This window comes from Camelina sativa, chromosome 5, assembly GCF_030686135.1.
Source record: "Camelina sativa cultivar CO46 ecotype springtype chromosome 5, ASM3068613v1".
Lineage (NCBI taxonomy): Eukaryota > Viridiplantae > Streptophyta > Magnoliopsida > Brassicales > Brassicaceae > Camelina > Camelina sativa.
The window spans coordinates 3,138,123-3,162,571 of NC_141884.1; the positions used below are offsets into that span (position 1 = coordinate 3,138,123).

At 36.9% G+C, this 24,449-nt stretch overlaps 4 protein-coding genes across 15 annotated transcripts; 3 read left to right on the top strand and 1 right to left on the bottom strand.

Annotated features, from left to right (window-relative positions):
• The first annotated feature begins 1,550 nt into the window (after positions 1–1,550).
• Positions 1,551–4,087, top strand: LOC104785218 (transcription initiation factor IIB-1). Its single transcript, XM_010510394.3, has 7 exons — positions 1,551–2,354; positions 2,770–2,794; positions 2,880–3,009; positions 3,107–3,237; positions 3,373–3,461; positions 3,546–3,622; positions 3,725–4,087. Exons 1-7 carry the CDS (start codon positions 2,002–2,004, stop codon positions 3,856–3,858), a joined length of 939 nt encoding a protein of 312 aa, XP_010508696.1. The 5' UTR covers positions 1,551–2,001; the 3' UTR covers positions 3,859–4,087.
• Positions 4,088–4,292: 205 nt separating this feature from the next.
• On the top strand, positions 4,293–9,379 carry LOC104788827 (nuclear pore complex protein NUP93A). Its single transcript, XM_087513019.1, has 15 exons — positions 4,293–4,674; positions 4,783–4,874; positions 5,067–5,133; positions 5,427–5,486; positions 5,596–5,685; positions 5,969–6,232; positions 6,478–6,573; positions 6,673–6,807; positions 6,998–7,051; positions 7,143–7,226; positions 7,343–7,429; positions 7,510–8,412; positions 8,490–8,671; positions 8,757–9,048; positions 9,175–9,379. Exons 1-15 carry the CDS (start codon positions 4,573–4,575, stop codon positions 9,250–9,252), a joined length of 2,586 nt encoding a protein of 861 aa, XP_087369145.1. The 5' UTR covers positions 4,293–4,572; the 3' UTR covers positions 9,253–9,379.
• Positions 9,380–12,517: 3,138 nt separating this feature from the next.
• On the bottom strand, positions 12,518–18,142 carry LOC147943221 (nuclear pore complex protein NUP93A-like). The gene is made up of 11 exons (XM_087513027.1): positions 17,979–18,142; positions 16,966–17,587; positions 16,525–16,841; positions 16,129–16,195; positions 15,698–15,828; positions 15,458–15,524; positions 14,801–15,064; positions 13,698–14,555; positions 13,338–13,619; positions 12,976–13,064; positions 12,518–12,891 (listed from the first exon to the last, which is right to left on the bottom strand). Exons 2-11 carry the CDS (start codon positions 17,329–17,331, stop codon positions 12,774–12,776), a joined length of 2,559 nt encoding a protein of 852 aa, XP_087369153.1. The 5' UTR covers positions 17,332–17,587; positions 17,979–18,142; the 3' UTR covers positions 12,518–12,773.
• A 333-nt stretch (positions 18,143–18,475) lies between these two features.
• LOC104785220 (glycosyltransferase-like At2g41451) lies at positions 18,476–22,079 on the top strand. 12 transcript variants are annotated; one of them, XM_087513060.1, is made up of 11 exons: positions 18,533–18,727; positions 18,899–18,942; positions 19,055–19,152; positions 19,259–19,310; positions 19,539–19,815; positions 19,911–19,963; positions 20,180–20,288; positions 20,383–20,520; positions 20,605–20,649; positions 20,748–20,934; positions 21,016–21,325. In XM_087513060.1, the coding sequence occupies exons 7-10, from the start codon at positions 20,262–20,264 to the stop codon at positions 20,922–20,924; spliced, it is 387 nt and encodes a 128-aa protein (XP_087369186.1). In that variant the 5' UTR covers positions 18,533–18,727; positions 18,899–18,942; positions 19,055–19,152; positions 19,259–19,310; positions 19,539–19,815; positions 19,911–19,963; positions 20,180–20,261; the 3' UTR covers positions 20,925–20,934; positions 21,016–21,325. The 12 variants fall into 11 exon arrangements, 5 of the variants coding, with proteins under 5 accessions (XP_087369187.1, XP_087369184.1, XP_087369188.1 ...); XR_015598269.1 differs by lacking the exon at positions 18,899–18,942 and adding an exon at positions 21,466–22,079 and having other exon boundaries at positions 18,476–18,727; positions 21,016–21,089; XR_015598270.1 differs by lacking the exon at positions 18,899–18,942 and adding an exon at positions 21,466–22,079 and having other exon boundaries at positions 18,476–18,727; positions 21,016–21,048.
• The last annotated feature ends 2,370 nt before the right edge of the window (positions 22,080–24,449 follow it).

Below are 24,449 nucleotides of genomic sequence, written 5' to 3' on the forward strand. Positions count from 1 at the left end.
TAAAATTTAATTGAAATTAATGAAAATAAATAATTAAAAGATTTAAATTTAAAAGATGATACATATCTAAAGAAGAAATGTCTATATGTCAATTTTTAAGAGCATGTGATTAGAGATTACTCTAATTTATTATATAAGATTTCTACACATGTATCATCGCGAATTGCTTTTGATCCACTACATAAATTGAAAGTAGTGAAGACCAAAGTCTAAAACATTGCAATTTGGAACTCTTGTAATGTATTCATACCCATGTATCATCGCATCATATTTCTATCGACAGAATCAATTATGGTATATGCAAAGTCCAAACATTTTAGATCCATCACCTGTTCTAAAGTAGTATATACTAAAAAAACATAAATATTGAAGCCCGTTTATTTGGCTCTAAATTGTGATTATAATCATTTTATATAGCTAACGTAGTAACTGTTTCTCTCTGGTTGTTTTGTGTTAAAACTTAAAAGCCTTTCTCATCTTACAATATATGGAATGCGAAGATATTTTTGGCCCATTACTATCCAAACACATAATAATACATATCATTTTTTCAGATTTACTTCTGTCTTATTTTTCTCTCGTGTTAGTCACATTCCTTGTGTACTTCGCTACTTAAACTAACCTTTTCGCATTCACAAAATAATCCCATAAGTTTTGTGAATGGTGGCGCATATTACCTTTTTATCCTGGAAGGATACAAGACCATCTTCTTGTTACCTAGCTTGTTGTTATGAACATATGCCCAAATGTTTCAATGTTTTGGTAAATGGAAATCATTAGAGATAGATAAATGATATGATGCCAACAAATTTAATAATCTACAAGACTACAATGCAATATTCTTTATTTTGGTCACTGATAGAATTAATATTAAAATTTCTTCAGACTTTACAAAGTATCTATATAATATGGCATGGTAAAAATGTACAACTAATAAAAATAAAATATGTGACATTTAATGTTTAGGTGTAATAAGGAATAACATTAGATAGGAATATAGGATTATCATTTTACTTTGATTTACAAAGCAATATCTTAAATATAAAAGATTATAGACTTATAGTCATAAATATAAAAAACTTATGCTGAGTAGAAATATAAGATTTATTTTTTTTTAAAAAATATTGTGAAGTTACAAAATCCTTTTTATGATAAATCCAAAGCATTCATATTTCAATTCAAACAATTAATTTCTGTAAATTTTGTGAGACACGTACAAAACAAAAGGGGGTGATATATATTTATCAGTTTTTTTGTCTCACGTACTAATGTTTCGCTATTTCAGGTATAAAATTACCCAAAATTTTGGTTTATGTATTGAACCAAGTTCAAAAGGGTCCATTAGTGTGACCTAAAGCAAATAATATCATAAGTCTACTATAATCATATTGTACATAAGCTCAATGCCAGTTTTATTATATCTTCCTATATCCAAACAACAACCAAGTTTTTTTTTTAATTTATATATCCAAACACTCCAAAACTCTTCCAACTAAATCCAACACATGCGACCGGTATGACTTCCCTAACAAGTCACTTATTTGTTTTTCATCTGCCCTCCTAAAACGGACAAGCAAAGCTATATTGTATTACAAGTAAAATAAAATAAAAATAAAACAAACGTCAATCGCTGGAGAAAATTAATAAACCGTCCGATTGATTAATAGTAGGTCCCACTAAAACCAACGATTTAGATCAACTCTACACGGTGCACCTCACCGCAGGGAAACTTGTCCCTATCTCTTTGTCTATAAATCAGGACACAAACCTACGGTTTCTCTCCTTCTCTCCACAAAGTTGCATCTCGTGTTTTAGTTTCTTTGTCTCCCCTTTTTTTTATTTCTCTCTCGCGTAGAAGAAGAAGAAGACGAGAGAAGAAGAAATCGAAAGGAACCCTTTGTAAACCAACCGATTAAGATCTCGATTTTTTTTTTAGGGTTGTTGGTTTCAATTTTAATTTTTTTTCTGGGTTAAGAAAAAAATTAGGGTTCTTGTGTAATCATGTCGGATGCGTATTGTACGGATTGTAAGAAGGAGACGGAGTTGGTGTTCGATCACTCAGCGGGAGACACCCTGTGCTCCGAGTGTGGTTTGGTTTTGGAATCTCACTCCATCGATGAGACCTCTGAGTGGCGTACCTTCGCTAACGAGTCTTCCAACAGCGATCCCAACCGTGTCGGTGGTCCAACCAACCCTCTTCTCGCCGATAGTGCTCTTACCACTGTCATCGCTAAGCCCAATGGTTCCTCCGGTGATTTCTTGTCTTCTTCTCTCGGGAGGTGGCAGAACCGTAACTCCAACTCTGATCGTGGTTTGATTCAAGCCTTTAAAACTATCGCCACCATGTCTGAAAGGTAGTCCCATTTTCTGATTTTTTGGTTTTATCCCCCTTTTTTGAGATCCCCTTCTGAGATATTGGATTTGGACTTTACTAAGCATTGAAAACGTTTAGATCACATAATGAGAGTACAAAGTTGTTTCCGCTTGGAGATTGGTTTTTGTATGTGCTTGCTTTGATTTATATCACGCAGCTTTCGTTATTTGGGGATCTTGTTAACGGATCCACCTCTTGCATTATTGTTACACGTTTGAGAAACCACATTGTCAGTTACAGAACAAAAGGAGGTTCCTTTTTAATGTTTCATTGATAGAGTTTTGTCTCCCCTTGCACTTTAATGTTGTTTAGTTGCTGCTGTTAGTTTACAGTGTTTGTTTTTGCTGTGTATTTACATGTGAGAATACTCACTTGTTGATATTTGTTTTTTCCAGATTGGGACTTGTTGCGACTATCAAGGTAAGCTTGTTCCATATGTCAATATTGCAATATGTGGTATTGCAGTGTATCATTTACAGCTTTGTTTGCCGTTTGCTATGTGTAGGATCGGGCTAATGAGATATATAAGAGGCTGGAGGATCAAAAGTCAAGCAGGGGAAGAAATCAGGATGCACTTTATGCAGCCTGCCTGTACATTGCCTGTCGACAGGAGGACAAGCCACGAACTATTAAGGGTACATTTCAAAGATTTCTCATTTGAGAAGAGAGTCTTGTTACCTCTTGATATAGATTTGCCATAAGTCAAATCAAACTTATGTACCTTGTGTATAGAAATATGCGTTATTGCCAATGGGGCAACAAAGAAGGAAATTGGCCGAGCCAAAGACTACATTGTTAAAACATTGGGACTGGAGACTGGCCAGTCTGTGGAACTAGGCACTATTCACGCTGGTGATTTCATGGTGAGTTTGTCTGAACCTCTATAGAATAATATGTTGCTGATTCTAGTGTATTCTTTAATTCAAATATGGCACTCTTGATTTTGTTGGCTGCATTGAATTTGTGGTTTCATAGCTCTCTACTTGCTGATATTGCAGAGAAGGTTCTGCTCTAACCTCGGGATGTCCAACCATGCGGTTAAAGCTGCTCAGGAAGCTGTGCAAAAATCTGAGGAATTTGATATAAGGTACGTTTCAGTTATTTCTCCCCATATACTCGTGACCAAGATGGACATAGCAGAACTGAAAGATCTTTATGTGGGATCTTGCAGGAGGAGCCCTATATCAATAGCGGCAGTGGTCATTTATATCATAACCCAGCTTTCTGATGACAAGAAGACTCTCAAAGGTTTGTTTGTTTTCTTTCTTTTTCCTGGCGCATTTATTCGAGTAAAGAGTTGAAATCATCAAAAACCTTTTAAGACTGATTAAATTACATGGGATGATGCAGACATATCGACAGCGACAGGAGTAGCAGAAGGGACAATAAGGAATTCGTACAAAGACTTGTATCCACATCTGTCAAAGATAGCACCAAGCTGGTATGCCAAGGAAGAGGATCTCAAAAACCTCTCAAGTCCTTGAAGATCTTTCTTTTTATTCTTCTATATGCATGCAGTAGAGAAACTATCTTATTATAAATCCATATATTGAGGAAGATACAAAAGCAATTGTCCTTCTCTAGTAGAGAGGCTATTGGTATTTTTCAAATCGTTTTTGGAGTCCCTTTTGCTATAAGATTCTTGTAATGCGTTTAAAGAACCATGGAAAAAAAAATATTATGATTTTTATGGTAAGAAATATTTTGTTCTCACTCTTGGTTCCATATCGTCGTATAACGGCGAGAAAAGTCTTTGCTCCGAAAGGGTTGTTAAAGCCACGAAACTTGTTGAGTCGCCGCCAATGCCTACATTTTTGACTTGTTAAGCCTTTAGACAAAACAGAGATCATTCTTATGTCGCTATGAAGTTGTGTTATTTCATTGGTTGCTTAACTTGAAAATACAATCTAAATAGCTTAACCACAAAAATTTAATCGGTGAAGTATACAAAGCAAATTGAATAGGGAAAAAATGCCAGAAATTGAAGGCAATTGCTCAAAATCCAATTTACTGGTGCGGGTAAGAAGTAAAAATCATACTAGTGGTAATAATATTTCGTCATGAAAGAGTGAAAACATAAAACAAATTAAAATAAAATTTAAAGCGAAAAAGGTTTTAAATCTCGAGAACCCTCTCTCTTTGTCTCTTCTCCGACTGCGTAGTTTAGTTCGAACTCGAAGCCTCGAATCCAAAAATCAATGGCGAACGACCAAGAGATGAGTGGTTGGACTGATCTTCTCCATTCTTCGTCGAAGCTTCTGGAGCAAGCTGCTCCTTCTTCTCAGTTTCCTCCTCTTCAGGTTCTTACCCTTTCCGCTGCTTTTATTTTTCTCCCTTTCTCCTCCGACCGACTGGTTTCTCCGGAAATTAAGATTAGTAAGATTGATATGTGTCTGTGTCGCTATCAGAGAAATTTAGATCAGTTGGAAGCGTTATCGAAGAAGCTAAAGGCTAAAACCCTAAGGAACGAAGCTCCTTCTCAGTCTATTGCTGCCACTAGGTAAATCCCCTTCACCTTCAGTTTTATATTTTCAATCAGTTGTTGTTTTTTTTTTTGTATTTGTTAAAACCCGAGTGCTAATTTGGGTGGGAGAATCAATTGAAATGTTTCTTCATTGCTCAACTTTTCAAATGGGAGTAGTTAAGTGTTGATTCTGTTGTATTTTTTGGTTGTTGTTGTTGGACATTGCAGACTACTCGCACGGGAGGGAATCAATGCAGAGCAACTAGCTCGTGATCTTAAATCTTTTGAGCTCAAGGTGACTATTTGTCTTATTCTATCTTTCATCTTAAGTTGTGATTCTGCTTCTAATGTGCTTGAAGGAATTCTTTGTGTTTCTTTTGCCTTGAGATAAGAATAAGTAGTTTTGTTTTTTGCAAACGAATTCATCATCTGTTGTCTGCTTATTGGTATCGAAGACATTAGACTCCTACCTTTGTATGCTTGCTTGCTTACACATCTGTCAGCTTGCCGTCTGCTTTTCAAATGTGATTAATTTCTTCTGCCACTATGTGATGTTTTTTTTAAATGTTTTTTCCGTTTTCTTCAAAGACAACATTTGAGGATGTGTTTCCTGCTGAGGCGACGAGCGTTGAAGAATACCTGCAACAGGTACTTCTGTTTCTCGGATGTTTACTACATATATTATAATATAGATTGGTTGTCTTGGTTGGCGATGCATGGCCATTATGATATGTGCTGTTTTATTGTTTTGTTTTAGGTTCATGAAATGGCTATGGTATCAGCTATACAGGAAGCCCAAAAGGATAATGTTCGAAGCTTTAATGACTACATGATGAAAGTGCTGGAGGTTTGTATTCTTGCTATCCATATTTCCACTTTAACTTTATTCGTTACTTCTTTTTCCTCCTAGCATTTGGCTTCTTCTCGTTATGCTTTTGCATAGAAAAATTGATGTCATTACAGAGGCGCATATTTTGTTGTTTCCTAGTTAAAAGTTGTGAATTGTACATTTGTACTATGCAATCAATAATCTTTAGAGAGACTTTTCATGAATATAGATGATTTGCTTAGTGACAGGATATATTAGAGGTTTTGGATGCTAAATATTGAATGTGAATTTGACTTGGCAGGAGGATTGGAGAAAAGAAAAACGCGACTTCCTTCAGAGCCTCAGCAGAATATCAATGCTACCTAAAACGAATTTCACTGATACAAGCAGAGAGGCTCATGCTGGTCAACTAGTGCCGGTGGCTTCAAGTCCTCGAGTGTCCTCAACTCCAGGCAAAGAACTTGTGGCTCTGGCTAACATACCCATTCATGAGAAAAAGGCATACATCTATGGAGAGGTTGTGAAGAAACTTAACACTTCAAGAGAACGAGGCTTGCCATTTAGAGTAAGGATTTCCTATACCTTGACTTAAAACTTAGTACTAGTTCACTTTCCTTGAATTACTGTCGATACGTCTAGCTGAAAACTATTAATTCCCCCTAACTACTTTAAGAAGTCAAGCTAGAATTGTTGTAACTTTTTGTTCGGTATGCACTCTACCTCTTATGCAGCAGCCATTTTAACTGGCTACCCTCATACTGATTGTTTGGGTGTGCTTTCTACTGATCCTAGTTTTGACTTTTTGAACAGCCTGCTATGTGTTTTAAGGACGCTTATGATACTCTTGGTGCTGAGGTAACTCGCGGAAAATCAGTCAACATGCAGAAAATCTGGCAGCTTGTCCAGGTAATCTTTTTATATCTTTCAGCCAACTATTTACAATCTGTCTTCTGCCTTTCTTAAATTTATACACATGATTTCTGATTGTTGACAAACTTTTTCCAGGCAATAACAGGTGAAGATTCAGCAACTAGACAAGGTGTTTCGAAGAGGATGTCTCTCGCGATAGGTGCAAGGCTTCATTTACAACGTGGGCATGAGAAATTTATAATGGACACAATTCAGAGTCACCCGTCACAAGTATTCATTTCTCTCTCGTTTTTTTTTCTTTAGTTGTTTTATTGTTTGTTTGTGTAGGTATAATATGTCAATGCATATGTTGATTACCATCTTCTTGATGTTGTCTAAAAAGTTACATGATTTTTCAATCCTATTTCAAGAGTGTTGAGAACCATTCTAACATGTTTCTTGCTTTTTTAATCCTGTCTAGGCTGCTCTTGGTGGATCTGTTGGAAATTTGCAAAGAATTCGTGCATTCCTTCGGGTAAGTCTCCCAGACATAAAAGTGCTTAACACATAGAGGATGTTCATAGGGCTGTTTAACTTTATTAATTTTTGTTTACTATACTGTGCAGATTCGTTTGAGAGACTATGGTATTTTAGATTTCGATTCAGCTGATGCTCGTAGGCAGCCTCCTGTTGATACTACTTGGCAACAGGTTTTGGATTATTTCCCTCGTGCTTTGAATTATTAACTTTTTCATAACCATATGATTGAGATATAGATATTTACATTGCGGACGTGAAATGAGTGATATTTATCTCTCAAACACAGATATATTTTTGCTTGCGAACTGGGTATTATGAGGAGGCTAGAGAAATCGCTCGGTCAACTCGGTCATCTCAGCAATTTGCACCACTGGTAGGTCTTCTTTAGATCTTTGTATATTATACAAAAGTTTTGGAATCAGCTCTTTCGTTACATATCTTTTTTTTCCGCAGCTTACAGAGTGGATTACCACAGATGGTATGGTGGCTGCAGAGTCTGCAGCTATAGCTTCAGAAGAATGTGAGAAAATGCTAAGAATGGGTGACCGGTTGGGTCGAACTTCGTATGACAAGAAGAAACTTTTACTCTACACCATCATTTCTGGCTCCCGTAGGCAAATTGAGCGCATACTGAGGGATCTGTCTACACTATTCAACACAATTGAAGATTTCTTATGGTTCAAATTATCATGCATAAGGGACGTCACTGGAGGATCTTCATCTGTGGTCCTGAATGATGGCCTTGCACCGTACAGTTTAGATGATCTTCAGGCCTATCTCAATAAATTTGAGCCTTCATACTACACGAAGAATGGTAAAGACCCCTTGGTATATCCATATGTTTTGCTTCTCAGCATTCAGTTGCTACCAGCTATCATGCACTTATCCAAAGAAGCAGGAGATGGAGGGTATAATATCGATGCTGTTCATATAGCTATTTCTCTAGTGGACCATTCCGTTTTATCAGAAGGCTCTGGGACTGGCCACAAACTAAGTGTGATGGATCCTAATGCTGAGGCATCTAGCATGATAAGGCAATATGGGTCAGTGTTTTTGCATCATGGAGATTTCCAAATGACGGTAGAGTATTATGCACAAGCTGCTGCTACTGTAGGTGGGGGACAATTAGCTTGGTCTGGAAGAAGTAATACGGATCAACAGAGGCAGAGAAACTTAATGCTGAAGCAGCTGCTGACTGAGATTCTGCTTCGAGAAGGTGGCCTTTACTTTATGCTTGGGGCAAGAGGTTCTGGTGAAGAAGGTCAGCTTGGAAGGTTTTTTACTGATTCTAGATTGCGACAGCAGTTCTTGGTTGAAGCTGCGCATCAATGTCAGGAAGCTGGATTATATGACAAAGTAAGTAACTTCTCATCTAACATTGTTTGGAGCCTAAGTCTTCTATAGAATTTTCACCATGGTTTTCATTTTCGCAGTCCATAGAAATACAGAAGAGAGTGGGTGCATTTTCAGCTGCCTTGGAGACTATAAACAAGTGTCTTTCTGAAGCCATTTGTTCTCTCGCCCGTGGAAGGTTGGATGGTGAAAGCCGATCAACAGGGCTCATACTCGCGGGGAACGACATTCTTCAGACTTACAAATATTACCCTGAAGTCAGGTATATTACTTTTCAGGCTAGAAAACTACTTTGCTTCAAGTTAAAAATGTGCTCAAGGGATTTGTTTTTATTCTGCCACTCACAGTCCCCAGGAAAGAGATCGAGTGATGGAACAAGAAACCATACTAAGAGAGCTTGAGGCGATACTATCAATCCACAAGTTTGGTAGATTAGGCAATCATCTGGATGCTTTAAGGGAAATTGCAAGACTTCCATTCCTTCATCTCGATCCAAGAGTGCCCGATGCAACAGCTGATGTGTTCCAGAGTGCATCACCTTACTTCCAGACTTGTGTCCCGGACCTGCTCAAAGTTGCTCTAACGTGTTTGGACAATGTACCTGACACTGATGGATCGATCCGTGCCATGAGATCCAAGGTACATTAAGTAACAAATTCATAATTTTGGTTTTGGTTTTTTTTTTTTTTTTTTTTTTTTTTTTTTCCAACTGGTTTTGGTTTATTACAAAGTCATGATACTTGAGCCTCTGATCGCTATCCGCAGATTGCTGGGTTTCTTGCAAGCAACACACACCGGAACTGGCCTCGTGACTTGTACGAGAAGGTGGCTCGAAGCTTTTGAATATTTTTGGGCTTTTTCTTTTGTCGTGCAAATATTTTTGGGCTTATCGTCCATATTCTTAACCCTGATTCTGTTGACTTTTTTAGTAGCTTTCAAATCTTGCTTATAAAGATTATTAATATGTGCATTTTAGTTTTTTCTTTTTTTTTTGGTAGAACAAAGGAGAAAACCTCCCATTATAAATAAAAACGAACAAACTTAAATACAAATCTGTGGCGGTATTGCAACTCCACGAACATCCTCTGAGACAAGTTCAGCAACACAAGTCGGGCTAGCCTCCAACCCTAACACTGTAGAGAGAACACATAGTTTTAGTTTTTAGTCCATACACAAAATCTAGATGGCATATGTTTTGCAAAATTTGTAATGCAGATATAATATATCTAGTGAATTTTGATTTTAAAAATTGATTTTGGGAATATATATATATATATATATATATATGTATATATATGTATTTTTTAACAAGTATCGTTTGTCCAGCTATGGAGAGGCCATGTCCAAGGAACATATGTAGTAGTATCTTTGAGATACATCTCTTTCAAAGCTGCTGATGAATCAGTTAAGAGGTATTATTTGTTGGTCTAATATCTATAAAAGTGGAGATGTTTTTAACATAGTTTACTTAAGTTAATCCTATTTAACAAAATTTAAATCTAACATTTACTCACAGTTCTAGATGTAATAATATAATATATATAATCATGTTCAACACTAAAATAACAAATAAATTGAACTAAAAAAAACACATATAATAGTACAATTAGTGCAAAAAAAAAATTCAAGTACAATTATGAACAGAGGAAGTATATGTTTCGGTGATTAAACCGGCTAATACAAATTTGCTGCTCATTTTGGTAGCGATATGTCATACTTTAGTATTACATAAATTAGATGTTCCTATATTATAATAGTCAAATAATGACTTTAAAATGATCAAGAGGATGGTTTTTTCATTTAAATGATCAAATTGGATGTGTATTTGAGCTGAGCAAACTCATGGAACTTTAATCCAAAGTGAACTTGTTGACAACTAAGAGTCTTTTCCTCCTCACATACAAGAGGATCAGCTTACCACGTTGGAAAAGACTAATCAAGTAGATACGAACCTAAAGGGGTGAAATCAGAAAATTTAAATCGAATATGTATCATTTGTTGGTCTAATATGTATAAATATGGGACTGTTTTTCACATAGTTTACTTAATTGAATCCTATTTAACAAAATTTAAATCTAACATTTAACTCTCGCAGTTCTAGATGTAATAATATATATATATATATATATATATATATATATATATATATATATATATAATCTTTTTCAATACTAAAATAACAAATAAATTGAACTAAGAAAAAAACATATACTAGTACAATTGGTGCACACAAAAAGAATTCAAGTACAATTAGGAACGGAGAGAGTATATGTTTTAGTCATTAGTCTAAACTGGTTAATACAAATTTGCTGCTCATTTTGGTGGTGATATGTCAAATTTTAGTATGACATAAAATTAGATGTTCTTATATTATAATGGTCAATTACTGAGATTTACATTGATCATGAATATGGTTTATTCTCTTTATGAAATTGATCAAACATTGATTTATATTACATAGATATATAATTTTGTAATTGAAGTCCATACAAAATAATCATTTTAGCAAATATATCATTAAATTTAAATCAGTTAATGAATAAATATTAAAAACTGACTAGTAAGAAAATAAGTTAGCAAATATATCTAAAACTAAAACTTCCAGATATTTGGTTTATTTAAAATATTTTAGTATTTTGGTCTAAATATATATGCTATTGGTTTGGTTTTTTAGTTTAATTGTTATTACGTTATGCAAATAAACACGTATTGAAGTGTTAAATCTACGAAGTGGCGCAGTGGCCACAATACACGCTCATGTTTGAGATGTCTCAGGTTCGACTCTCGCGAAAAACATTTTTTTAACATGAGTCGTTTTTAAACTCCGGTCTACTGAAATTGTTACGGTGATAATGTTATCCGAATGTCTATTCTTAAAGAAAACCGAACCTGACCATGTTTTAGTCCCTATTCTTGTTCTGTAGATAAAGAGAAGCTAGTTTTGGGGAAAGAGTTAGCTATATTAATTGTATAAGTACGTTGTAAACGGGAATATACGGTATATAATAGAACTAAGAGATCCAACTATAATTAAATACAATTGAAATACTAAGAATGGGTACGTACCCCACCAACTCATACCGTATGTCGGCCCTTGGGTGGCAAATGTGAACTAAGAAAAAGACGTATACTAGTACTATTGGTGCACTGGTATATGTTTCGGTGATTAGTCTACACTAGCTAATACAAATTTGCTGCTCACTTCGGTGATGATATGTCAAATTTTAGTATTGCATAAAATTAGATGTTCTTATATTATAATAGTTAATTAGTGAGATTTACATTGATCATAGGGATGATTTTTTTCTCTTTATAAAAATTGAACAAACATGAATATTAAAATAATCCGCATAATACAGATAAATCGCTAGTTGTTTATAACGAGTGTGTATGACATCATATAGCAGTGGTGGATAAATTATATAATATGAGATACATTGATTTTTTTTTCCTCAAAATATTACACCTATCAAAATATAAATTTTATAATAAAATACATTGTCCATCAATACATATAGATTGTTTTTACAATTAATACATGTGTATAATTTATACAGATATATAATTTTGTAATTGAAATCCATACAAAATAATCATTTTAATGAATATATCACAAAGTTTAAATTAGTTAATGAAGAAATATTAAAAAATATTAAAAACTGACTAGTAAAGAAAAAGTTGGAATTAGAAATTAAATGATCAAATTGGTGTGTATGGTGATGATGAAGTAGATAATAATAAATTAGTGTTCATGATTGAAAAAAAAAAGACAAAATGGAACTCACAAGGCTCGAACTTGGGCGGAGAGGGAATACTGTGTAAGTATAGAACCATACTGCGGCAGTACAACTACGAAAAAACAATACCTACTAAGTTATATATATTTAGTGTAAGGCACGTTCGCACCTCCAGATCGAATATGTGCTTATTTGTCAGTTAATGATCTGACATGTTATACTATTACATTGGTCTTTTGGCAGATAAAACCACTCTCAGTTAGATATGGTACCGATCTATCTGGATCAGATAAAGACATGGAAGGACGCATTGTGACTGCTGATTTTGACTCCTTCTACTTAATAAATACTTATGTCCCTAATTCCGGAGATGGCTTAAAAAGACTGGTACTCCTCAAATTTACTGCTTTCAAGTAATACAGGATCGAAGAATGGGATCGAACCCTAAGCAATTACATCAAAGTATGGAACTTTCTATTGCAATTTCTTTATTTTATGTACGTGTCTTTACACAAAGCTCAATGAACCTTTTGCATCTACAGGAGCTAGAGAAGTCTAAGCCTGTAATCTTGACGGGTGATCTAAATTGTGCTCATGAGGAAATAGACATCTTCAATCCCGCGGTAACTAACTTGAGTTCTTCTTTTCAATCCGGTAAACAAACAAACCTTTGAGAGTCTTCTTGTCATCAGAAAGCTGGGTTATGATATAAATGACCACTGCCGCTATTGATATAGGACTCCTCCTGCAAGATCCCAAATAAAGATCTTTCAGTTCTGCAATGTCCATCTTGGTCACGAGTATCTGGGGAGAGATAACTGAAACGTACCTTATGTCAAATTCCTCAGATTTTTTCACTGCTTCCTGAGCAGCTTTAACCGCATGGTTGGACATCCCGAGGTTAGAGCAGAACCTTCTCTGCAATATCAGCAAATAGAGAGCTATGAAACCACAAATTCAATGCATATTTGAATCAAAACATACAGTAGATTCTAGAATCAGCAACAACATTTATAAAGCTTCAGACAAAAACCAATCACCTAGCGGAAACAACTTTGTACTCTCATTAGAAACCATGTGATCTAAAGGTTTTTAATGCTTTGTAAAGTCCAAATCCAATATCTCAGAAGGGGATATCAAAAGGGGGGGGGGGGGGGGGGGGATAAACGAAAAAATCAGAAATGGGACTACCTTAGTTTTAACGGTTTGAATCAAAACACGATCGGAGTTGGAGTTACGGTTCTGCCACCTCCCGAGAGAAGAAGACAAGAAATCACCGGAGGAATCATTGGGCTTGGCGATGACAGTGGTGAGAGCACTATCGGCGAGAAGAGGGTTGGTTGGACCACCGACACGGTTGGGATCGCTGTTGGAAGACTCATTAGCAAAGGTACGCCACTCAGAGGTCTCATCGATGGAGTGAGATTCCAAGGCAGCCGAAAATGCACCGACTCTCTTCTGTATTTCTATGGACTGGGAAAAATGAATACCATGGTGAAAATTCTATAAAAGACTTAGGCTCCAAACAATGTTAGATGAGAAGTTACTTACTTTGTCATATAATCCAGCTTCCTGACATTGATGCGCAGCTTCAACCAAGAACTGCTGTCGCAATCTAGAATCAGTAAAAAACCTTCCAAGCTGACCTTCTTCACCAGAACCTCTTTCCCCAAGCATAAAGTAAAGGCCACCTTCTCGAAGCAGAATCTCAGTCAGCAGCTGCTTCAGCATAAAGTTTCTCTGCCTGTGTTGATCCGTATTACTTCTTCCAGACCAAGCTAATTGTCCCCCACCTACAGTAGCAGCAGCTTGTGCATAATACTCTACCGCCATTTGGAAATCTCCATGATGCAAAAACATTGACCCATATTTCCTTATCATGCTAGATGCCTCAGCATTAGGATCCATCACACTTAGTTTGTGGCCAGTCCCAGAGCCTTCTGATAAAACGGAATGGTCCACTAGAGAAATAGCTATATGAACAGCATCGATATTATACCCTCCATCTCCTGCTTCTTTGGATAAGTGCATGATAGCTGGTAGCAACTGAATGCTGAGAAGCAAAACATATGGATATACCAAGGGGTCTTTGCCATTCTTCGTGTAGTATGAAGGCTCAAATTTATTGAGATAGGCCTGAAGATCATCTAAACTGTACGGTGCAAGGCCATCATTCAGGACCACAGATGAAGATCCTCCAGTGACGTCCCTTATGCATGATAATTTGAACCATAAGAAATCTTCAATTGTGTTGAATAGTGTAGACAGATCCCTCAGTATGCGCTCAATTTGCCTACGGGAGCCAGAAATGATGGTGTAGAGTAAAAGTTTCTTCTGCATGTTGACTGATTTTCCGCGAGTTACCTCAGCACCAGGAGTATCATAAGCGTCCTTAAAACACATAGCAGGCTGTACAAAAAGTCAAAACTAGGATCAGTAGAAAGCACACCCAAACAGTCAATATGAGGGTAGCCAGTTAAAATGGCTGCTGCATAAGAGGTAGAGTGCATACCGAACAAAAAGTTATAACAATTCTAGCTTGACTTCTTACAGTAGTTAGGGGAAATTAATAGTTTTCAGCTAGACGTATCGACAGTAATTCAAGGAAAGTGAACTAGTACTAAGTTTTAAGTCAAGGTATAGGAAATCCTTACTCTAAATGGCAAGCCTCGTTCTCTTGAAGTGTTAAGTTTCTTCACAACCTCTCCATAGATGTATGCCTTTTTCTCATGAATGGGTATGTTAGCCAGAGCCACAAGTTCTTTGCCTGGAGTTGAGGACACTCGAGGACTTGAAGCCACCGGCACTAGTTGACCAGCATGAGCCTCTCTGCTTGTATCAGTGAAATTCGTTTTAGGTAGCATTGATATTCTGCTGAGGCTCTGAAGGAAGTCGTGTTTTTCTTTTCTCCAATCCTCCTGCCAAGTCAAATTCACATTCAATATTTAGCATCCAAACCCTCTAATATATCCTGTCACTAGGCAAATCATCCATATCCATTAAAAGTCTTTTTAAAGATTATTGATTGCATAGTACAAATATACAATTGACAACTTTTAAGTAGGAAACAACAAAATATGCGCCTCTGTAATAAGTAATCAATCTTTCTATACCAATAAGCGGACAGCATCAAGAGATAATGAATTCGTTTGCTAAAAAACAACTTAAAAAAAGAAATTTGTTTGAGGACCATGTGAAAAGAAAACTACTTATTCTTATCTCAAGGCAAAAGAAACACAAAGTATTCATTCAAGCACATTAGAAGCAGAATCACAACTTAAGATGAAAGATAGAATAAGACAAATATTCACCTTGAGCTCAAAAGATTTAAGATCACGAGCTAGTTGCTCTGCATTGATTCCCTCCCGTGCGAGTAGTCTGCAATGTCCAACAACATCAAAGACAATAGAATCAACACTTGCTTGTGGACACTAGCTACTCCCATTTGAAAGGTTGAGTAATGAAGGAACATTTCAATTGTTTCATTCTCCCACCCAAATTAGCACTCCACAACTGATTGAAAATATAAAACTGAAGGTGAAGGGGATTACCTAGTGGCAGCAATAGACTGAGAAGGAGCTTCGTTCCTTAGGGTTTTAGCCTTGAGCTTCTTCGATAACGCTTCCAACTGAGCAGCTTTAACCGCATGGTTGGACATCCCGAGGTTAGAGCAGAACCTTCTCTGCAATATCAGCAAGTAGAGAGCTATGAAACCACAAATTCAATGCAGCCAACAAATTAATCACATTTGAAAAGCTGAAGGCAAACTGAGAGATGTGTAAGCAAGCAAGCATACAAAGGAAGGAGTCTAATGTCTTCGATACCAATAAGCAGACGACAGCAAGAGATGATGAATTCGTTTGCAAAAAAACAAAACTACTTATTCTTATCTCAAGGCAAAAGAAACACAAAGTATTCATTCAAGCACATTAGAAGCAGAATCACAACTAAAGATGAAATGTAGAATAAGAGAAATATTCACCTTGAGCTCAAAAGATTTAAGATCACGAGCTAGTTGCTCTGCATTGATTCCCTCCCGTGCGAGTAGTCTGTAATGTCCAACAACAACAACAACCAAAAAGACAACAGAATCAATGAAACATTAAAAAAGGAACCTCCTTTTGTTCTGTAACTGACAATGTGGGTTCTCAAACGTGTAACAATAATGCAAGAGGTGGATCCCCAAATAACGAAAGCTGCGTGATATAAATCAAAGCAAGCACATACAAAGACCAATCACCAAGCGGAGACAACATTGCATAAACCATGTACTCTCATTAAGAAACCATGTGATCTAAACGTTTTCAATGCTTTGTAAAGTCCAAATCCAATATCTCAGAAGGGGGGGTGATAAACGAAAATCAGAAAATGGGACTACCTTTCAGACATGGTGGCGATAGTTTTAAAGGCTTGAATCAAACCACGATCGGAGTTGGAGTTACGGTTCTGCCACCTCCCGAGAGAAGAAGACAAGAAATCACGGGAGGAACCATTGGGCTTGGCGATGACAGTGGTGAGAGCACTATCGGCGAGAAGAGGGTTGGTTGGACCACCGACACGGTTGGGATCGCTGTTGGAAGACTCATTAGCGAAGGTACGCCACTCAGAGGTCTCATCAATGGAGTGATCGAACACCAACTCCGTCTCCTTCTTACAATCCGTACAATACGCATCCGACATGATTACAGAAGAACCCTATGTTTTTTTTTTTGTTTAACCAAGAAAAAATAAATTTAAAATCAACAACCCTAAAAAATCGATCAGCAGAAGAAGCAGTAGCTAGAACCAAAGTTAAGAGCAGAACTAGAGAAGTATTTACATTGACTTTCATGTCGTATGAGGCAGTGGCCAGGAAGTAGCCTTCTCGTGGTTCATACTTCACTTGAGACACAAGGTTAGCATGAGCAGGGATAATGTTCAATGACTTTCCCATTCTTAGATCCCAAGTAGGGAACTGACTATCCTCACCACCAGATGCCAAGTGATAACCATTAGGAGAGAAGTTCACTGAATCAAGCCCATAAGAAGCTGCTAATGTTCCAACTTGTTGAAATGCAATTCCATAGACACTGCGACTGTGACCTTCTTGCAAAAGCAGCTCTGCGCCCGTGTTTATATCCCGCAATCTCCAAGTTTTTGTCAAAGAAAAAAAGAGAAAAAAGAGAAAAAAGAGAAGACGGCACATGTTTTTTTAGTTTTTTTTTAGGAATTGCAAACCTAGAGCAAGAACCACTGCTGCAACAATAGAAGTAATCACCACAGGAGTATTGAGTTTTATGGCTGGGTTGCGTTTTTTAGAAAGTGTTTGAAAGTGATGAGTAGAGTTGAAGTTGATGTGAGCAAATTTGTTAAAGTTCAAGCCAAAACTAACATGCTGCGAGATTAGTTTTTTCTCCTCCTCAGGGACAAGAGGATTAGGAGGAGGAGGAGAAGAAGTCATCCTGTTCAAAAAACATCATCATCATCATCATCAGAGCTTATTTGAGGCGATTTTGGCGCCAAAATCAATTTGGGGATAAAGTTTCGCTAAAAAAAATTCACCTGAGAACTAATCTAATCAAATCTAGTGGAAAAAAAAAACCGAACAGGCGAAGTCACTAGAACAACGATCATCATACAAAAACAAACTAGGATGAACAATTAGGTAAGTAATCGATTTTCCCGCCAAAATCAATTTGGGGATTTCGCTAAAAAAAATTCACCAGGAGCCCTGAGAACTAATCAAATCTAGTGAAAAAAAAAACCGAACAGGCGAAATCTGAAAAACCTAGGTCATGCGAAGCTAAACGGGAAACCAAAAAAAATTTCGAGGTTGAAGATGAACCGATGTACCTGAGGAAAACAAACTTGCGAGTTTATTTATTTGAGGCTTGCGTGAGTCTTGTGATAAAGCTGAGACTGAGAGAAACACACAATTAGGTCAGCGAAGACGATGAATGTTCAGAGGGAAACGAAAAAAAAAGGGATGTTCAGAGGTTGAAGACGATGAATGTTTCTTTTTTCTTTTTTTTTTTTGTTTATAAGGGGAAAAAAAACGAATTAAGTTTCCGCGTTTAGACTAAACCGGTCTAATAACCGGTTTAGTTTTAATTTCTTAATTAGCTGATTACGCAATTAACTGAATTTTTTTTTTTTTTTTTTTTTTTTTTTTTTTTTTTTTTTTTTTTTGTTACTTACATGTAATTTCTTGATTACGCAAGTAAACTGAATTTCTAATTTCGTAAAAAAAAAAAAAAAAAAAATTAATTACGTTCCGCGTTTAGACTAAACCGGCTAATAACCGACTTAATTTTAATTGTTTTTTTTGGTTCACTTTTGTTTTTGCCTGAGATCGAGAGAGTGGGATAAAAATAAAAATAAAAATAAAAAGCTATAATATTTTTCTCAGACGAGAGAACGAGTTTAATTTGGAACTCAAATCCAGATCGTGGGGAACGAAACGAGCCCAACGAATCCTCCGATCCATGGCAGCTCGTAAGAGAGCTTCTTACGATGTACAACAACCCGTAACATGTTTTGTTCCTGTGAGATGCGTTCTGAGGCGTAACATGTTTGGTTTAAAAAAACTCAAATGTTCAAGTGTGAGTTTTTTTTTTTTTTTTTTTTTTTAAACTTATCTATCCATCTACTATGAATCTAGTAGTATCCTAGAGAGCAGATATAAGGAGCATCTAGCTTTAGTCATATTTGTTTTTAAAGTACCCTCTGTGGTCATTGCCATTGCTAATAAGAGCTGATATAAGTCATTACAGAGGCGCATATTTTGATGTTGCTACATTGTTTTCCAAGAGTGTTGGTAATCATTCTAACATGTTTCTTGGTTTTCTTTTAATCCTGTCTAGGCTGCTCTTACAGTTAATTTCTTATGAGAAAAAAGACATTAATTTTAGTAACTTAAACTCTTTCAGCAAGTGTTGAGGTTATATAGCAAAGAGCTACCTGACATGAGATACGCTTCAAACACTGCGAAACAATCTGCGTTTCTTGAGAGATGTGTCTCTAAAGGGTATAAATCTTCTCTTTATCATTAGTTCATAACCTTTCTTTAGTTGTTTCAAGTTGGACTTCTGTTGAGAATAAAACCCATTTTCTTAATCGCACTTATATTGCAGAAAGTATTGTTCATTGGTTTTGAAGTCCACGCTTGGTGGAGTCTCAGATGAGGTAATTAAGAACCTTTGGTGATTTTCTCTCGTTAGTTCTTGATCAGAAGCAGCTTAAAGATATGTATTTTCTATGAACTTTTCACAATTTGAAAATCTTATGCACTTAGGAGTTTGCTGTTTTGTTCCAATAGGCAGAATCTGTTTTATTTAATCTACCAATGCATCCCATTTAAGATTGTCTGCTTTACTGCATCTCAATTGATTATTTGGCGTGTGCTTTTTGTAGATCTTGGCTGCAATCACTTATCAAATAGTCCCTGCTGATACACAGTATGCTGAGATACCTCTTGCTGCTGTAACATACACACACCAGAAAAAGGTTCGTTTTGGTCTTAGAGCAGACACTGCCATGGATATTTATAACGACGAGTACTTCAGCTGGATTAGAGCAGACACTGCCATGGATATATTATCACAGGGTCATTGGAGTTTCAACTTTTTATCTCTTCGTTGAAGGCACTGCTGCTTCCCCAAATGCATCTCGAGTTTTGGAGACCATCCCTGTGAGCTTTCTTTTTTTTGTTACAATTGATCTCTGTTCGTGAATCCTGATTTTGTCTTTTATGTTGTAATTCACAGTGACATTATTTGTTTGCAGGGTGTAAATTTTATATACAGGACAAGAGAACTAGAAGAAGAGCAAGCTAAGAGGTAGTATTCTTGTGTTTTGTTTTGTCCTTAAGTTATGGATTTAGAGCTATCTAGGTAAAGATATGAAGGACATAAAGGAACCAACTGATCTGTTTTTCTAGACAAAGCCTAGAAATAGTGGTATAATTGATTGGTGTGCTATCTTGATATATTAAAAGTGAAATGGTTGTTGTAGAGGTGTTATTTTTGAAGTTCCATCTCATTTTGGTTTTACAGCCGGATATGGAATGAGACTTGGTTGGCGAAGTTTTTCTACAAACCGTGTAATTACGAATTGTTCGTGAAACAAAACTTGAATATGGAAATGGGCATCACTATGGCAAGGGTACTTGTTACGTTTGACTTATTCAGTCAGTCAGTCACTAGAAAAAAATGATAGAATAGCCAACTTTTTTCACATTCTCTCTCCTTTTGCTTAGGATGCTGCTGGTATGGAGTGGATACTGCATCTTGACACTGATGAGCTTGTACATCCTTCTGGAACCCGTGAATATTCCTTGAGAAATTTGCTCCGAGATGTTCCTGCAGAGGTGGATGAAGTTCTCTTTGCAAATTACGTGAGTTAGAAAAAAGTCTTTCAAGACATTGGAATTGTGGTTTTTCCTTCGGGTTTGGATAACTCGCAAATGTTCTTGTTTCAGGAGAGCAGCGTTGAGCGAGATGATATCAAAGAACCTTTCACTGAGGTACACAACATTATCATATAGAGCTTCCTATATATCTTGAGATGTATGCTCCTATGAGTATCTATAACATATCCCAAAGTGTTTTTTGTAACATGTAGGTATCAATGTTCAAGAAGAATTTTAAACATCTTCCTCGAGATGTTTACTATGGAAACTATAAAAAGGCAACTCGTGGCAATCCAAACTATTTTCTAACCTATGCAAATGGAAAATCTGCTGCTCGGATTCAAGATCATCTTCGGCCCAATGGTGCTCATCGATGGAACTACAAATGAAGAACCCAAAGTATGTTCTTGTCCTCTCACCTTGGCTTAGATATTCTTTTGCTTTCTTAATCTGACATTGATCCCATCTTTTTTGCGACAGCGTCATGGAACGACAAATGCCCTGTCTCCTGAGGTTTTGAGCTTTTTCATGTGTTCACGCATTTTAGATTTGTTGTGAGACTCACTTTTATCTCTTGATGATTTGTTATCTTCAACTTCTATTTGCGGTTTAATCCTCACTTCAGCTACAATGCTTTTGATGAATTTCTATTAAAAGCTTTGGGCTTCCCTACAAAAACGTGTTAACTGAAGACTTAACTCTGAAGCATCAATGTGTCCTTGTGTGTATGGTTCATCCTTGTGTCTGTAACTATAATTTCATTCTTTTTAAAATCTGTTGTTTCCCTTTACCTCTTAAGCCTCCTTACTTTGTTCGTCATTTTGTTTCTCTGTGACATGCATCTACCTTTCTTTCTTCCCCTTTTAAGTCAATAGACATTGCTCTTCCTTCGAAAAATAATCCATAAGGCCTGTTTCTGATCTGATACAGGTGATTTTGAGTATTGTACTCGGATCTTTAGGATGAATCAGAGAAGGTTGAGTCTCTCACTACTTATTTTGTTTCTCAAACATGGGAATGGTTTTCAGCATGAGGAGATCTACGCTGTTGTAAAGTAATTCATTACGATGGGAGCGTTTGCGGGTGCTTGTGAAATGGTCAGGTTGGCCAAACGAGGTTGTATGCCAGGCCAGCTTTAGGGTCAACCAAAGATATGGAGAGCGACCTGCTCTAAAGTCAGGGTACCAAGATTCTATATGACACTGATCAGCTTTTCCAGTGCAGAAACAGTTATCGAAATCTGCAGCTGCATGTCCGAGGGTTTCTGATGCAGACATGATAAAGAGTCTCTACAGACAAGTTTTGAATGGCCGGTCTGGGATTCGGATGACAAGGGTAAAAGCTTGGTTGAAATTTCTCTGACGCAAGTAGACAATATTCCCAGCTGTTCTCAGAGTGTCCCCCAGAACTTTTGATGTCCTAGCTAAAGACAGAGCCTTCAAACTTCATTTCTGAACCTTCATATTCTATCATTGCGAAGTGTTCAAGCAAACATGCATGAACTAAATGATTCAATTTACATACTTGTTTCTTGTTTTACTTAATTGTGTGTGTTTCAATCTCTGATAATGACACGTTTTATTCCACCACATCACATCAAAATCATAACTAAAAGGTTTAATTTTGACACACACTTTTGTTTTCTTGTCCGGAAGTAAATCATAATTAACAAAAAGGTTTTACAACAATTAGTACACATATGTTTCCATTTTACGATTCCAACAAAATTGTTACTCCCTCTCTGTTTCACAAAAATAAGTTATTTAAATTTTTTTTATATATAAAGAGCGTTATTCTCCATTTTCAATGTATTTTTATGCTAAATTTTTTAATTTATCCTTAAATCTACATTTTATTTTATTGAATTTAAATTATTAGCCACTTATTAGGATAAATATGTAAAATTCAATATTTTCTTAATTTGCTTGAAATGTGTTAAATAACACTTATTAAACTTTGATAAAAATTTATTAGCATATACATATTACTATTTAACATAATGTTAATGATGATATCGAAAAGTAATGTATTGTATGTGTAGAAAACTCAAAAGAAAAAACTAAATACAAAAAAACTTTTAACTGAAAAAAATAATTGATAGAAATGAAAGCAAAAGGGGTCCATGTTCACAAGTGGGACGAGGGGTAGCAGTGTAGCACTGCGTGCGGTATGTGCGGTGGTCTGTCCTAATTAAAAGGCCTGAAAGAAAAAGAAAAAAAATCGAACTTGACCCCATCATATTTTCTGTTTTTAAATTTGAAAACAGAAATTTGAAAAACTGTTTTTAAATTTGAAAAACCAAAATGACTAACAAAAGGTTCCAGAACAGATATAGGCTGTCTAGTTTCAGATAAAAATAAAAAATCAGGTCTATGCTTTCCCCACAAATCCCTGAGATACCCAAAAGTTGCTTTATTCCCCAATACCTGACAATTCCAACTTAAAATCTTCATTTATCCGCTGTTGGTTTGGGTGGCTTGACTCCACCAGTTGGATCCTTCTCCTGATTTGGGTTCCTCATGTTTAATCCTTCTCCCGCCTCTTTAGGGACAGGGCGTTTCCTTGGTGTTGTGCGTAAGTACACATTCAATTTCCTGGAAGCAGTTCCTTTGAGAGCCAAAGGAGGTTTCCCCTTGTTAGCCTTTTCCGCCCGCGGAACCATGACAGCGGGTGCATCTGAACCAAGTATCGCTTCCACGGGGCCAGCACCTGAGTTTGCTGTTTCTCCTCCGAGAGATCCAATATCCGTTGGATCCAAGGTAGGGTCCTCCACCGAAACCTCCATATCACCATCAGTCTGCTGCTGAGGATCATCAACCGTTGTCTCCCCCACCTCTTTTTCGACCTCCTCCATCTGCTGATCAAAATTCTCCTCCAGAGGTTCCTTTGCTGTTGTCGAAACCGGTAACTTTCCTGACTCATCCACAAGTACTGGAGTGTTGCCTGTATCCACCTGAGTTGAGCTATCCTGCATAGCACCAGAACCAGTGGATTGTGAAGCCGACCCAGCACCCGGGACTGAGGAGTCCGCATCAACCAAAATCACCTCTTCTCGCAGATCGCGTTCCTGAAAAAGAGGCCTCCGAACCCGCTTCGGAGGTGGAACCCCAAAGGTTGCAGTCTGGACAGCCACATGCACGACCTGATCCGGAATCTGCCCCGGTTCCAGCTCTCCAACTGGAGCCACATCCACAGAAGGAGCCACAGTCGTGGAGGTTCTAGCCTTCTGGCGGTAATCCTTAAACCCCCCAGAATTGTTGGACCGGCGCGGTTTGGAAGACTCGCCCGTTTCCCTTGAGGTCCGGTTCTTTGACCCTGCATCCTGTTTACCTTTGGGTGGACGCTGACCAGACTGAGATGATCCCCGAGTATCCACTTCCTTGCCTTTTCTGTTATTCCTGTCATTCATAACTGCCCCTTTGTAACTTTGCATCGGTCGAGCTGTATCATCTTCCACCGGAACATGCAAAGCCGGGGTGATCTTATTGGTAGCCCATAGTGGACAATTATCCTCATCATGGCACAAGCTAGAGCACTTCTTGCAGCAGCCATGAAGACGCTCATATCGGAGATTGACTATAGTCTCCTGTCCATTGTAGAACTCAATTACCGTGACCAAGCATAAGGGCTTGAAACCATTGACAGTCACTTTCACCCTCCCACCGTCGATATCCACCGCCTCCACTCTCCCAAATTCTGAACCAATGGCACGAAATGTTGGCTCTGCCCAAAATTGTTACTCCCTCTCTGTTTCACAAAAATAAGTTATTTTTTTTTTTTTTATAAAGAGCGTTATTCTCCATTTTCAATGTATTTTTATGCTAAATTTTTTAATTTATCCTTAAATCTACATTTTATTTCATTGAATTTAAATTATTAACCACTTATTAGGATAAATATGTAAAATTCAATAA